Source organism: Myotis daubentonii, chromosome 1 (assembly GCF_963259705.1).
Source record: "Myotis daubentonii chromosome 1, mMyoDau2.1, whole genome shotgun sequence".
Classification (NCBI taxonomy): Eukaryota; Metazoa; Chordata; class Mammalia; order Chiroptera; family Vespertilionidae; genus Myotis; species Myotis daubentonii.
Genome location: NC_081840.1, coordinates 54867579 through 54881834, shown reverse-complemented (window position 1 = coordinate 54881834; position 14256 = coordinate 54867579). Strand labels below are relative to the sequence as shown.

The 14256-nt window shown below is 38.7% G+C and overlaps 1 protein-coding gene across 1 annotated transcript in view; it reads left to right on the top strand.

The window, feature by feature from the left end:
- Window positions 1–14256, top strand: part of UNC13C (unc-13 homolog C) — a 523285-nt gene that overhangs the window by 457460 nt on the left and 51569 nt on the right. The window contains exons 27-28 of the mRNA XM_059700746.1: window positions 344–400; window positions 5063–5143. Coding sequence (XP_059556729.1) covers window positions 344–400; window positions 5063–5143 — 138 coding nt within the window. The remainder of the gene's footprint in view (window positions 1–343; window positions 401–5062; window positions 5144–14256) is intronic.

The following is a 14256-nucleotide window of genomic DNA, read 5'->3' as shown; positions in this document are numbered from 1 at the left end:
AGTTGCCTCATTTGAAGGTAAATTAATGAAATGTAAAGATCACTGATTGAATCCACATGCTAAACTGACTATGGAAGCAACAATCCATTCAGTAACCGAAACTCACAGCCTGCCGAAGTAGGGTACCTGTGAGGACAATTATAAGCTAGCAGTACTAGATATCTTTGACCCAATCTGTAAAATAGACCTACTAAGGGCATCTGGCATAAAAGTCACCAATAATATAGGGAAATAAAGCAAATTCACTATTGACCACATTTCTAATGCAACTATTACTAGAGCTTTTAAGACTAAATCTTCCCTCTCTCTCTCTCTCTCTCTCTTTTTTAATGTGTATCTCTAGGGACCCCAGATGATTTTCATCACTGCTAAAGATCTTGGACAATTATCGAAACTAAAGGTAATAAGAATTCATAAAATTACTGGTTGTCTGTGAAAAGTTATGAGCTAACTGCAGCTCTGCAAGAAACCATCCTCCTACCGGTTATGGCATCTACCATGGCAGGACTAAACATGTGTGTCTGGGATCTCACAGTCGCTTGAAGGAGGAATCAGGTCAAATTTAGGGACTGAATTTTGCTTTTTTTCCCTTTCCACCATGTTGCTAACATTTTCCAATTAGTATGGCAACTCCTAATTGACTTTGTATTGTAGCAGCATTACTGCTTTTGGAATAAGTTAGAGAACGTACTTCCTTTCATATATTAGAATGGCTTTATGTGGATAAATGCAAATTGCAATGTGTCATAGAAATCCAATAAAGTCTAGCGGTCTTATAGGCAAAAGGTCTAATTGGGAAAATGAAACTCCTCAAAGCAGATATTAAATTTTTAACATATTAAACACCATTATAAATGAGAATTTGCTGACTAAGTAACCCTGCCTTTTATTATCTCTTGAGATCCCTAATACTTTGCAGCTATGATAGGAACTGACTAGTCAGGATAGGAACTTGACTGGTTAAAACACATGTTATTGTTCTGTGACTGGCTTATTTCACTTATAATGTCCTCCAATTTCATCCATGTTGTCACATATGGCAGGATTTCCTTCGTTTTAAAGGCCAAATAATATTCATTGTGTGTATATGCCACATTTCTTTCATCCATTCATTCCCTCATCAGTGGATCACATATAGGCCAACGTTGTGACTATGGTCAAAATGCATGCTGTTCTGTTTCATTTTTATGGATTAGAAATGAGTGTCGCATGGGGGTGGGTTCCAGACACAGATCACCTTGGCTCCAGTTCTACCTCAGGTGCTTCCAACTATGGTGACACCAGCCAAAGTATTTAACCTCTTTAATGTTCAGATGTGGGACTTGTAAAATGCAAAACAGTTTAACACCAGGTCCATGGGACTGTTGTGAGGCTAAGTGAGATCATGGGACACTATCTTTGCATAGTAACTACAAAGAGAATAACATCTCCTACTCGCAGAAACAGCTATCTGTCTCCTCCCCCAGCTGGCAGCTCCCAGTTAGGTACCACAGAATTGTTTTGTGTGTAACACACAGAGGGAGGATAATCCATTTGACTGTAATTACTTATTCTGTTAAAAATAGCTACCCTGTAATTTCAGAATCCTGTTTTATTACCTACATTATCCCCTTCCTCAGGAAAATAAAAAGCCAATAATCCATTTAGAAGACATAACCATCACCTAAGATTGTTTTTACAGGTATTCAGTGATTTCGATAGTTCAAAGGGAAGGTAGATGTCACTGCCAAACTAATATTTTGTATCTCGGATCTCTTACTTTATCCCTCGTACACCTTCCTGGGCTTTCTTGTTTCTACTTTGAAAAATGAATTTTACAGTGTTGAAGTTGCTCCTATAAAACCATGAAGGTGAAACAGCATAGTGTGTCATTACAAAAGAATTGGCCCTGGCCACGCTTCTAGCATCTGTGTGATATTAGGAAACATACTCCATCTCCCCAAGTTTCCATTTCCTGAATGGATCGTTACATCAGCTAGAAGTGTTTCCATTTCAGGTGATGAAAAGCCATAGTAACATAAGCAAAGAAGGATTTTTATTTCCACATGAAACTTTATAGACCTGGGACAACTCTGTTTTCGATCACTGCTTGATTAAGAACTCAAACAATGTTATAGAACCCAGTTACTACCTCTCATCTGCTCTTTCCTTATGTGATGTGTTGCTGTAACACCTCCCTTCTTGTTTGTACCATAGCTGTCTCTGCTCAATATCTAACATCTTTGAACCAGAAATCTTGTAGGGAATACCCACCTTGATGCAAGGAATTCCAGCAAAGCCCACTGGCACATCATCAGCTCTGATGGAGTGTTATCACCATTCCCAAACCAACTGTGGCCTGGGGAATGACATATGCCATTTGCCTTAACTCATATAGGCACCCCTGATTTACAGTCAGACCTATTCAAATATTATAAACTCTGCATGGGATGGAAACTGGCTCCTCAGAGGGTACATGCATGCTAGGTGAGAAAAATCAGAGTCCATGCTAAGTTAGGTCCCTTTGGAGCCCCCATATTTTATCAATTCAATTAATTCTCTTTTGATTGTAATAAACTAGTAACAAATTATGAATAACATGTCTGAAAAGGGTTAGTGCATCAACACTGTAATAATCTGAAGAACTAAAAATAGAATCTTGGTATCCATAGGTGATGGAAAATAACTTAGTTCTGTATCATATTTTTCTATTGCTGACCCTTGCTTTTTTAGTTTTTAAATTATTAGTCCATTTAATTATTACTTGAATTCCAAAGCAATAAATCCTCTATAATCATATGCAAAAACTTAAAATTCTAGCCATAAAAAATAACTTGAAAATTTACAAAGCTATTTTCCCTTATGTCACTAGAATATTACTACTAATTTTTTTAAACCTTTGGGCCTTTGCATTGTTTATATGGTAGTATGAAAGCAGATTTGATTTACTGGAAAAGTACTATTTAAAATAATTGTACCAATGGGTAAATTTAGAAATCCTATATAGAAATATTAACAAAAAATAAGCTTACTTAAAAGAACAAAGGATCAAAGAAAATAGAATAATGAGGGAACTAAAATTTTTAATGGATTCATAAAACAAGTATTTATTCAGCAGTTGGATATATATTTATTACCTCCTTTTTCTGGAACTTCATAATTTATGGATATTATGTATACCCAACTTTTGACTATTTAATGGGATCAGATTTGTCATAATGTTTTGAATGAATACATCTTATAGACAAGTGGTAATACAATATCAAACCAATGAAGAAAAATACATCTGAGACTATGGGTTAATCATAAGCAAAGGTAACTCATTGGGCAATAAGTCATTGCCAGCCTCTTTCAGAGACTCCCTTATTTGAATGAGCTATTGTTAAATCCCAGAAAAATTTTTCTAGCAAGAATTATGGTTTTCTACAGCACCACATATATTATTGATTAACATCTATTAAACAGTTTGAACACATTGTAAAGCTAGTCAAGATTGATGAAGCCCAAGATTTATTTAATATAAAAGATTTGTATTTACTTGCCTATCCTAAAGCATTCCCCCCTATAATTCAGCAAACATTTTTCATTACTCTTTGAGCCTCAATGGTTATTTAATATTTATGTTTAAAAATATTAAATGGACACACATGTTTGAGTTGAAATCCCTGTATCAGAAAGATGCAGTGAGATGCAGACATGTATACCATGGGTCCATGAAACATTATACCGTGGTTTCAACATTCAATATTCAAAGGAATGTGATTCTATTTAAGCATGCTGAACTTTACAAGATAAGGTGAAAGAAGTGCAATTCAGTCCCCAAAATATATTGAATGCCTAGCAGGTGATGATTGCCAAGATAGGTACTGAAAGGCTGCAGAAATAAGACACAGAAACCACCTTCAGGAAGTCATGGCATCTACTAACAGCATAAGGGATAGAACAGAGCGATGAGCCACTAGTTTTGATGGCACAATTTGTGAATTGAACAGAGTTAATGAACTGGTTGTTTTATAACCATTCCTGGCTAAGGTAGCAAATGATGGTCTAAATAAAGCCCAGGCTCCATTTGCCAAGCCATACATGCTGATGTGGAGCTGTGCCCCATGGAAAAAAAGACACCTTTTATTACTGACCAAAGGCACTGACCCATGAATCAAGCCATGCATTCCCGAAGCTGGGTACACCCATAAGGCCATGTCCTCCAATTCATACAAAGGCACCTGTAGAAGCTAGAATTTAAGTTCCAGAGGGGCAAAAGTCTTTCTTTATTCGACATGTGTCTCAATCATCTGGAACAGTACTGGCACATAATGAGCACTCAATAAATATTTGTTAGATCTTATTGACTAGAATAGTGGCAGCCTGGGGGAGATTGTATTAATTGGGGAATTCATTAGTTTTAAAATTTTTCTCTTAGACAAATTTCTATTTTTATTTTTGTCTTCAATTTTCTACCATCATTTCCCTACAGAAGCTTTGACTAAAGGATTGAGATAGTCCACATTGAACAATGAGAAAAATCCATTGTAAAATATGGAAATCAGTTCCAAAATATTGAAAAATTATTGTGAAATATTGAAAATATCTAGTCCTAGATTCAGTTAACCTTTTCCTAGTAATGTCTAAGTAATAAGGGGCTCCAAGAAAGAGAATAAATTGAAGGCGTGATACATAGTCTTTATCAGTAGTAATTGAGAGAGACTAAAATTCGTATCTTAAATCTTTTCCATAATTTACCTGCTTTAGTCTTAGAGAACATAAAGCAAGGAATTAAGGTGAAAAAGCTTTGACTCACATTTTTCAGGTTTCTCTCTTTTGTTGTAACATTAACTTGTAAATGGGGAAAAAACCATAATGAATCAAAGTACTATTCTTTAAGTAAATATTTACTAGTAGCATTTCTTCTTTTGGCAAAATGAGTATTTAATATATGACAAACTAATCATCTGAAAAGCGTCAATAAGAAAAAAGTATTTAAAATAAAATGTTTTCATATGGGGATTATACAGATTTTGTTTGAAAATAGTTGTTAAGTTAATGAACTGGTTATTTTATAAGCAATTATTAACCTGTTTAACAGGAGCACATGATTCGAGAGGATGCCAAGGGTCTGACGCTAAGGCAGTGCACCATAATGGAGGTGGTCCTGGCTACCATCAAGGTAAGGTTACAGTGCCTCTGGATATGCATCGGAATCCCCCGGGTGCCCTCAGCGAAAGGTACCCCAGATGCATCTCTGTAGAGCTGTGCCATCCACGGACAGTTGTATGCATGAATTCCTGAAGTGTGTCCAGTTATCCCGTATCACCTTATTGCATCCATATTACTGCCCTTTCATTTGCCTCCTTTGTCTATGTCTAAAAAATGTGTGTGAAACCTATCTTGTAACATGTTTTCAAAGAAAGACATGGATTATTCCCAAAGCCCACTTACACAGATGCCTCATGGGATTGGAGGCTAACAGAATTTCTTTTTATGTGCTCTATACTTGTTGAAATGGTTTTCAAAAGATCATTAATCCTCTCTCTCTTAGTGCAATAATTTAATTTTCTGCTCAAAACTCAAAGGCATTGTGCTGTGTGCATCAATTTTTCATAGCCAAAGGTTGACCAAAAGTGGTAGTGTGGGCTAGATGTGGGAAGATCTCAAAATTTACACTTAGAATTTCTTTGTTTTCATAGATCCCTTATATATTTATGTACATGAATTTTGTACATATATGTTAAAGTTTGTTAAAGTGAAAAATCAGTTTATCTCCTAAATTTAAACTGTGTCCAATGTCCCCTCACTTCACTGTAGGAAGCATCTATTATTCAGGATGAGTGAACAGTGCAGCAGAAAGTGTCAGCTACCAGGAGCTGTTTTCAGAGCACAGAATAGTCTCAGTGGATGGAAACAGACTTTATAATTCATTAGAACAGAGTTCTATCTGTCTAACAATTGGACACCTTCACAGAACTACCACCTCATGGCTTTTGTTTTGCAGGATCAGCATTCACTAAGAGGCCATCTTTTACTGCTTTAATGTCAGAAACTGCAAAATGAAATCAGTGAGGTGAAAGCTTTGTAACACCTGGTGGAAGCTGGGGAGTGAGAATTTAGGCTGTGATATTATAGAAATAGAGTTTCTAAAGAAACAGCAAGAGTATTGTCTGGAAGTATGGAAATTTTACAAAATAATTTTCAGAAGAAATGGAAAAATGTGAATAAGTGTGATGGCAGTGCTAAGAGCTAGACATAGGAAAATGCCAGTAGAAAAAAAAAATGAACTCTGCAGTGCACCATGAAGAGGGTGTGGGGGTGGGGGGGGGGGAGAGTAAAATCTATAGAACCTAATCCTTTATGGATTTTTTTAGGTCAATGTATGACTTTAAGAGAGAAAGGAAAATGTGTTCTGTGAAAAGGACGGACATTGATTACCAGACCTGGCTCCTGCCCACAACCCTAATATTTCTCTAATTCTTCGTGGTCAGGACACTTGACCAACACCTGTAGGCTGAACTCTGCCCAAACTCTGGGACAACTTTAACCCCTACAAATCTACATCCTGACAGCTCAACTATCCCATTTTCCTGTCTGGGTCACCTGTGATGATCTTTTGATTCAGCCTCAGCCACCAAATACTTGCCTTGCTCTTTCGGACTTATCTGACATCCACGATTGAATAAAAGCGTCTGTGTTGTTATCTTGTTATTTTAGGACTAGAGTCTGACCCTGGTACTCCCGAGCCTCAGAATCTGAGGTCACGTCTCCAGTCCTCCTATTCTCCACCTTCTTCCATGCCACCTCTTTCTCAGGGGTCTCCATGCTAGGCTTGCTATTACACTCTTATCCCTGTGGCCTGCCCATCTGCCAGGTCATTCCCCTGTTACCTGCCCTGTCATCAGTTAGCCAAAGCTAGGACTCCCTTTATCTTGTCTGCAGCTGATATCTGTACCTGCTGACAGTCATAGCAAGCACTACTTCTCATGTTTACTACAAAGGAACTCAGGAGAAAGAAGAAGACTACTTAAAAAAATTGTAACCCAGTTGAAACCCTAATGTCTGCCTGGAGCCTAGCAAAAGGAATACCATAAGGCAAGCAGGGACCTCAGGAGGAAGATGTTCTTGGAACCAGCAGATGCTAGCCAGACTAACACGCAAAGGCTGCCAAAGAGATGAACCTTTATTTCTCTTTAGTTCAATTTAAGCAAATAAGCTGGGAATAAGAAAAGAAGAAGGAGAATGCTATGGAGTTTGTGGAATATAGATTAAAATCGTGTTTTTAATTTTTTTCAAATATCTTTCAGATTTACCTTACCTGATCCTTAAAAATATCCTGGGTGGTAGATAGATCAAGATTGATGATTCACATGTTATAGATGAGAAGACAGAGGCTAACAGGATTTAAATTATTTGTCTAAGGACACCGACCTGCTAGTAATGGCAGAGCAGAGAAAAATCTCCAAACTCTATAGTCAATGTCCTTGCTTCTGTCACACTATTTCCCTAAATGTTAACAAAGTGTAGATAAAATGTAGCAAGCCAAAACGGATATTTTTTCAGAGTAATTAATGATTTCTAAATTAAAATATCATATTTCAATTATTAAATTATTTTCTAATTATCTAAAAATAATTTAAAATATTTCAATGTCTATGCAAGTATTAATACAAAATATTAACTCTCTTAAATAATAAAAAAATTTATTTTTTAAATATATTTTTATTGATTGCAGAGAGGAAGGGAGAGGGAGCAAGAGAGATAAAAACATCAGTGATAAAAGAGAATCATTGATTGGCTGCCTCCTGCATACCCCCTACTGGGGATCGAGCCCACAACCTAGGCATGTGCTCTGACCAGAAATCGAAGAAACCTGACCTCCTGGTTCATGGGTTGACACTCAACCACTAAGCCACGGGGCCTGGGCTGGAAATTTTCTAATATCAGTCACATGCAGTTTTAATTATAAGCCAGAGGTTAGAATATGATACAAGTAACAGAAGTTATAATGATATGCTGCAGGTAGCATGCTTAGGCTTTGAGACATTCCATTACCTGTCAACACAGCTAAATCAATAGCATTTGAAAATAAAAGCAGCAAGACAACAGCTATGAGGCAGACAGCCAACAACTTAATCAGTATGTGCAAGCTAATAGTCCAGTTGGGAAACCCTAGTTTGAAAGGGTCCTTGTTGAACTTTTGAGTCTCAGACCACATGTCAGAAGACTCAGGACTGTTGTAGGATTCCCTGAAATGTGGGTTTCTTTCAAAGACAAACGGGAGACATTTTTCCAACAGCAGATACTGGACCTGAGCATGAATCTCCAGGCTTAAGGAAATTCTTAAATCTTGAACATTCCTCAAGTTATTTTATGATGAAGTTTTAAATACTCAGAAAAAAAGAAAAGAAAAAAAAAAAGCTGGCTGCTTTTATTTTTCCCACCTTTCCAATTCCCGTGGAACACTTGTCATTTGGACCCGAGACAACTCTGCAATGTGTGCTGCAGGTGTGGTTGACTTCATGCAGTGGCGATACGGGGGTTTAACAATAACAAACGTGGGGATCAGGGCCCCTAGGAATCTGCATTTCTTGGTATAAAGAAAAGAATTTAGACTAAATATGAATATCTATTCAAATAGAGCTTTGGAACATACTTACTCATTTAATACTAGATAACACCATTTCTGCCACTCAGGATTCCAGACAAATCGTGGTATATGTATGCGATGTTATGCCTGAGGCTGTAACCCTGACTAAGGTCTTACCCTATCCTGTTACCTGTTTTTCGCATGGCAATTTGGTGGCTGCTTCTCAGCATCTCCTTTTTTATCATTATGATTATAGTTTTTGCATTATTTAAAATCCTTATGAGAAGAACACATGCCTTACCTAGTTTGGAGCATCATAATTCAAAAATTATTACCAGTATTTGAAGGTTTACTGCATATAGCAAGTATGGTGAGCAATGAAGAGGTGTCATAAGTTACGAGACCTTGCTCTTAACTTATGAACAAAAACATCTACAATTGATAGGGGAGATGTGAAAAAAGTGGTTAGGGATGCAGAAAGGGTGAGAAATTCTTCGTGGGTACCTAGGTAAAAAGCTTCCTAGAGAAACAAATTTGGAGTTTAGAAAATAAATTGGGGGAAAACAAGGGGAAAGTTGTTGCAGGCCTAGAGAAAAGCATGAGTGAAATGCGAGAAGGTGTGGGTCAGCCTGAAATCTCCACATGGTCTAGTGAAGAGGACTAGGTCATGACTGGCTGCATATTATAGGGAATGAGAGAGGAACACTGGCCCTGACTGGTTGTATTCAGTGGTTAGAGCACTGGCCTGGGGACTGAAGGGTCGTGGGTTTGGCTCCCAGTCAAGGGCACATACCTAGGCTGCAGGTTTGCTCCCATCCAAAAAAGAAGAGAGCGACAGAAAAAGAAACATTGGATTGGAGCCAAAATACTGAGGCTTAAGCATCAAAGTAAAGAATCTGAACTTCTGACCTGTTATGGAAAAAAGGAATCCAGTTGTAGTAGAAAATGATTTTGAAATATCTATCAAATAATTTTCTTAAACCTCAGCTGTTAAAGTCAGGCTATTATTATATCTAAGTTTACAAGATTGCAAGATAAACTGTCTGCCAGAGTTTACCAAAATCATGATTCAGGTATTGTAAGGAAAAAAAATGATGAGGGAAAATCACTACCAAAATAGTATATGTAACGAAAAAGTAAATACTTCCTGCAAATTCGTGAAGAAACATTAGCATGTTCCCTCCAGTCAGTAAAAATAGACTGTGAAAGATCTTCAAATATGTGACAAACATGAAGAGCTGAAGAATTTAGAAAGGTTTTAATTGGGATTATAAAAGGAATGTCTTGCTAAGCATGCAGGCAATATTTATCTTGATTTTTTTTTAATTTAGCAGTACTATTTTTCACCCTCACAAATTACAATCAGGTCTGAAGTGGTTTATTTTTTGCAGTTTCATGCAGAACATACACACACAAAAAGGAAAAATATCTCTAGATACTTATCAAGAAAAAGGAAGTGATACTTTATTCATAATTCTTTTCATTCAGATATAATATCAGTGCTCCTCACCAGGCACCCTTACATTAGTGAAGTCAACATATTACTGTGAAGGACAGAAGCCTTTACAAATATCAGAAAATGAATATAAGTAAAAATGTAAATAAAATACTTGAAACTATATGAGCAATTAGAGTAGCAGGATGTGGGTGATTAAGAGGGAGAAACTCCAGTGTGCACATTACTGCCCTCGCCCATGGGAATGGAAATAGGATTGAAGAGGTTATTGTCAGAAAACTAAATGAGTTACCACATATAAAGTAAGTGAAAACGGTTCCTATCATATAGAAAGCTCTTTCAATATAACTACCATGTTGCCCGGGAACTGGGTTATTTTGGGGGAGCCCCTCTCGGCTGCTAAACTCACAGAGCCCACGTACCACTTTCCCCCTTTCCTTAATAACCTTTCATTCTCTCTCAGGGAAGCTACCTATTAAATCTGATTCTTTGCCTCAAGCTATAGCTCCAGTCCTCAAGGCCTTGTGCTCTGGCCTTTGGGTTCCTGTGCACAGCAACTTCTCACTATAAAGAACACAACCCCCCCCCCCCCCTGCCCACCCTGAAATTCTTCAGTATTTTCTGAGACTTCCCTTTGGGAAGCAGGGCTGTTCCTTCTCTCAAGGAGTTTTTATTCTGGATTTAAAGATGGAAAAGGCACATTAAAAATTAGATAATGATATGTGTTAATTTATGAGACAGCAGTGTAAGGGGTAGAACAGGGTGATACAGATGCTAACCAAGGGGCACAGATTAAAAAGTGGTAAGGAGGTTGGCAGGCATGGTGCAGTGGTTGAGCATCGACCTATGAGCCAGGAGGTCACGGTTCGATTCCCAGTCAAGGCACATGGCCAAGTTGTGGGCTCGATCCTCAGTGTGGGGCGTGCAGGAGGCAGCCAATCCATGATTCTCTCTCATGATTGATGTTTCTATCTCTCTCTCCCTCTCCCTTCCTCTCTGAAATCAATAAAAATATGTGTGTGTTTAAAAAAAAAGAAAGCGGTAAGGATTTAGAGGAATAAGCCACTACTATGAATTCAAAGGATTGGGAAAAGCTGAGGGAGTGGTCTTGATGGATGGAAGGGAGCCCCAGGCTAGATGGGAAAGACATCAGGGCCAGAACAGTGGAGAAAGACTCATGACTTGAACATAATCAGGGAGAAGGATTTCACCACAGTAAGGCGCAGGACCAGAGGGCTAGGAGTCAGTGACCAGACCATTCTACTCGCCAGACTGGATTTAACTGGATGTTTGTACAGTAAAACAGTGTAAAATGAGGTTTGGGTTGAAAGTAAAGAGGTCCTTTAGCACCCTCTGTGGATTCTATGAATGAGGAGCCATTGGCGTTTTTGAAAATATATGGCATGCCAGAAGGACCATTTTAGCAATGAAAATGTTACAGGAATGCGCAAACTGGATTGAATGGTTCAAGATTATGGTTACAGAGGTCAGTGACGGTTATTTAGTGCATAAGATGGAGGAGGGCTATCACCAGGGTAGTAGAAAGTAAAAGATGAACACGAGTGGCACCAGAAAGGGACATCACTGGAACTTGGATCTTGGAAGAGAAAGAGAGGAGCCCAGGGTGACTCCGAGGTATCAGGGAAGTGGGAAGCATGGCTCCACTGAGAAAAATGGCAACTTAGGCAGGAGGGTCATTTTCTTCTTGCCACGTCGGAGTTAGATATGGTGGCAGAAACATTAAAATAAGTACCCAGCGGACTGTTAGAGGCAGGGACTGGTGCTCAGGAAACAAAGCAGGGCTACTGTTTGGGGAGTTATTCTACCAATTAGGTATATTTTCTTACGAATAGAAAAATCATTACAGTTCACAAAGCCATTACAGTAATTAATTTCATCTTTACCACACTATACTCAGGAATGGAGGATATTTTTATTCCCATTCTAAAAATAAATGAACTGATAATCTGTGAGGTTAAATCATCTCTGCAAAAATCACATTGCACAGAGGAAAGATGAGGAATTACATCTTAAAATATAGGGCAGAGAGCCAAAGAAATGAAGAGGATTCGAAACTCTTAGAATTGGATTCATAACCCAACATCTCCCCCTCCCCTGCTCATACAGAGAGATGCATCTGCAGTGTTGGCCCGTGGTCAACTGGCCACCATTAAAAGCCAGTAACGAGAAAAAAATAAATAAAGTAAAATAAAAGCCAGTAACAGGACCGCACTAACCCATAAGCAACAGCTCCAATTTTAAGATGCACTTATTATGAGAAATGTTGTTATATTGAACCAAAAACCTGCTTCCCTGGTACTTGTAGTTTTGCATTGGTCCTTCTCCAGTCCTTTGAAAAATTCTATTTCTTTTTGTATAGGATAGCCCTTCAGTCATAGAAGAAAACTATCATGCTCCCTGGAGCTGTTGCAGCCATATATTAAATAGCATGTTCCTACACCTTGCAAAACCCTGCTCATCTATTTTGGATGCCCTTCACTTTTTTATATTTTTTATTAAAAAAAAATGAAGCCTAGGAATGAATTAGGAATAACTCGAATATCCCAGTTTTGTTCTAACCAGAAGAGAGTGTTGTTGCTCTCTCACGCCCTTTGTCTTGACCTGATTGCCTATATGACTGCATAAGATTTCACAAGCTCTGAGAGCTGCCCTATCACTTGCTAAATCATGTTGAAGTTGAGAGCAAATAAAGCTTTATGGCTTTTTAAATTTTACTGATGTTAAGCTAAGTCATCCCTTTCTTGTACTTTGCGGAAAACATTGTATCATAAATAAAGGCCTTTTTTATTCCTCTTTGTCATCTGATCCTATAAATGTTGACCCACCATTCCAGGCTGCCAAGACCTTTCCGAAGCCAGATTCTGTCCTTCAACGTAGTAACTTCGAGCTTTGGCTCCAGTGCGCACTTGGAAAACATGCTTTCTGTCTTTGCCTGTCAATGTTTGAGGTGAAAATACCAGCCAGGACGGGGCCAAGGGTAGGGAGAAGGTCACCCAGCTGACATCCTTTTCCTTCACAGCACTGAGCAGCCACCCTCTCCATGGTCCTCTCGCTGCTTGGAAATTCCTTTCTTGAATGAGGAGGAAATGGGTGGTCCCAATGTGCTGCTTTGCCAGTTACTTTCTGCTACTGTGCACCAGCCTAAGCAGAACAGCTGAGCACATCAGAAATGTTCAGGGATTCTGCAGGTTTCAGAGGAACAACAAGAAACTGAGTCATAGTTTTCTTGGTTAGAACTAATGGCGAATAATCCACTTTCCGTGTGCATAAAGGAAACATTGAGAAGGCTTCCAAACCCCGCCTTCACAAATTCCCTCTAGGACATAACTCCCCTCCAAAATACTTACTATAAGGAATGGAGAGCAACTCAGCTGCACTGAGCTGTGGACAGTGGATGTTCAAAGCTAAGACATTCACTCCCACATATCAGCCTCACATTCATATCCTTCAAACCCAAGCCTCAGGAAAATACAGAGTCTACTCTCCTGCTCCTTCAGGGCGCTTGCAGAGTCAAACGGAATGAGAAACCTCTGAATAACAAGGTGTACACGGTGCCTGACCCTCCTTTCTGTTGATTACCTGTGCTGGTGAGATATAAAGACCTGTGCTCTTAGGAGACATGGCCAGGTTCTGAACACTGTGAAAGGCTTCCCATAGGGTGGCATTTTAAACCTAGAAGTCACTTCCTTTGCTCTTTGAGTAAGGAGCCTATAGCATGTGTTACTTGTCTGTGTTCACTGAATAGAGACTTTCATTCATAGCATCTTACTTTCTTGTTTTCGCCCTTAACTTTGCTACCTTCTGTCCTGGTTATGTCTTGCAACATCCCCTATTATACAATGCATCCAAAATACAAAGGCATCATTTCTGCCCTTACAAATCTTTTGCTCACTTTGTTTCCTGCTAGAGCCTCTAGCAGAAGGCAGTTCAGTGTCATAACCGAAAACTCTAGAGAGACCCTTAGGCTTTCCTCAGGAACACACTCATACCTTATTTACATTTTCATTTCATGATTAATCCCCCATGTCCCAGAGACCTACAAAATAATGCCTTCCTAGTTAAAAACATGTCTTCTTATAAAATTACTAGAGGCCCAGTGCATGAAATTCATGCACACAGGAGTAGGGCGTCCCTCAGCCCGGCCTTACTCTCTCGCAATCCAGGACCCCTCAGGGGACATCCGACTGCTGGTTTAGGCCCAATCCCTGCGGTTGGACATCCAGCA